This window comes from Corvus brachyrhynchos, unplaced genomic scaffold (genome assembly GCF_000691975.1).
Source record: "Corvus brachyrhynchos isolate BGI_N302 unplaced genomic scaffold, ASM69197v1 scaffold303, whole genome shotgun sequence".
NCBI classification, from domain to species: Eukaryota; Metazoa; Chordata; class Aves; order Passeriformes; family Corvidae; genus Corvus; species Corvus brachyrhynchos.
Genome location: NW_008237429.1, coordinates 96,866 through 98,753, shown reverse-complemented (window position 1 = coordinate 98,753; position 1,888 = coordinate 96,866). Strand labels below are relative to the sequence as shown.

Here is a 1,888-nt window from a genome sequence, read left to right as displayed (position 1 = left end):
TGACCCCACGCTGGAACCCCCAACTTGGGGGCTCTGACCCCACAGCGACCCCCGGGACCCCCCCGGGACCCCCGGAGCAGCCGCTGACGATCTACGCCGAGGTGGGAGTGAAGAAACCCGGCCAGGACCCCGTGAGTGCCGGGAACGTCCCTTCCCACCCAGAATCCCGGGAATATTGGGGTTGGGAAAACCCTCCAAGGCCATCGAGTCCAACCTGGGGCCGACCCCAACCTGGTCACCCGATGTCCGGTCATTCCTTGGACACCTCCAGGGACGGCAGCTCCAAACCTCCCTGAGACCCTCCCGTCCCTGACCACCCTCTCCATGAGGAAATTCCTTCCTGAGGGGTGTCGCTTCCATCTGGGAATGTGGGCAACCCCAATTTGATCCTTTTAACCATTCCGGGCTTTTTTTTTTTACTTTTTTTTTTAATTTTTGTCCCCAGACCGGGACCAGCGAGGCCACCCAGGAAGGAGCCACCATCTACGCCGTGGTCTCTCCCAGGACACTGGTAGGGTCATTCCTGTGGGATCCGAGCTGATCCCAGGCTGGATCCATTTCCCCCACTCTTTTGATCCCAAACTTGGCGATTTTTTTTGGTGCATTCCACCCTTTTTTCCCCGGCAGGAGCACCCCAGGTCCCCGGATGAGCCCGGGACTCGCACCGTTTACTCCACGGTCCAGTTCGGCCGCAGGGTGAGGCTGCCCTGGAGTGTCCCCAATCCTTGGTGACACCAAATCCGTGTGTCCCACCCCAGGGTTTTGGGATCATCATCCCGCCCCCGCTTTTCCCAACGGGAATTTTTTTTCCTCTTTCCCGCAGCCTTCCTCCTGCAAGAAAAAGAGGCTGGACCGAGCTTTGGTCTCCACGGCCTACTTGGAGGTAATGGAAAATCCGTGTGGTTTTTTGGGATCAAAAATCCCCCCAAATGTCCTAAATCCCGCCCGTTTCCTTGCAGGATAACGGGGGCTACAGGCGCTTGGGATTCCCAACTCCCGCCGGCCACCAGCGCCCCTGAAACCCCGGAATTCCCATCCCTATGGAATTCTTCTCCTGGAAGCTCCAGCACCCACCCAGGGGTTTCTTTGGGATAGAAACATCCAGAAATCCGGGATTTTTTCCCCCGAGATCCAGCCCCCAGCTGCGCCTCGGAGCAAAGACTTGGGGGTGGAAAACTCTCTGGAGCTGATGGATTTGGGATTGGACAGGCGGCATCGGCGGGGAGTGGGAATTTTGTGGGGCTTTTAGGGTTCGGAATGTTTGGGAATTCGTTTTTTGGGCGCAAATACGGCTGAGCTGCGCAATAAATTGGTTTAATTAGGGTTAATTAATTGGCTGTTTAGAGCCTGAGCTACACCTCGGGCGCAGGGAGGGAGCGGGCATTGTTTGGGAGTCGGGAAGTGCCTTTTTTTGGGGTGATTCCATCGGCGCTGACGGCTGCGGGATTGGGTGGGGAAAGCTCAGGATTGGTGAAAAGGGTGGAAATTCCTTTGGAGAAGTGCTGGGAACGCCTGGGTGACAGCAGGAGCTGCGTTTTGTGGAATCAGCGAATATCCCGATCGGAAAAGACCCTCCGGGATCAATCAGAGCCACCCCAAAACCCCGCGCTGTCCCTTGGGAGCGTCGTCCAAACCCTCCCGGAGCTCCTGGAGCCGTGGCCGTTCCCGGGGGAGTTGTTCCAGCGCCCGACACCCTTTGGGGGAAGAATTTTCCCTAAAATCCATCCCCAAATTCCCCCCCGGAGCAGCCCCAGCCCCTCCTCATCCCAACGGACGCTCCCGCCCAGCGCAAACCGACACGCGGAGTGCAGGCCACGCTCCGTCGGCAGGGCTGTAATTTATGCTAATGGCCCTCATTTGCATACCGGCATTAATTTGCAGCCCCCCC

The 1,888-nt window shown here is 57.9% G+C and overlaps 1 protein-coding gene across 1 annotated transcript in view; it reads left to right on the top strand.

Moving 5' to 3' along the window:
- The window catches only part of LOC108445940, a 6,345-nt gene extending 5,017 nt beyond the window's left edge, over positions 1 to 1,328 (top strand). Inside the window, exons 7-11 of the mRNA XM_017731147.1 lie at positions 46 to 131; positions 446 to 511; positions 628 to 696; positions 824 to 883; positions 960 to 1,328. Of these exons, the coding sequence (XP_017586636.1) occupies positions 46 to 131; positions 446 to 511; positions 628 to 696; positions 824 to 883; positions 960 to 1,019 (341 nt within the window). The 3' untranslated portion in view covers positions 1,020 to 1,328. The remainder of the gene's footprint in view (positions 1 to 45; positions 132 to 445; positions 512 to 627; positions 697 to 823; positions 884 to 959) is intronic.
- Positions 1,329 to 1,888: the final 560 nt, after the last annotated feature.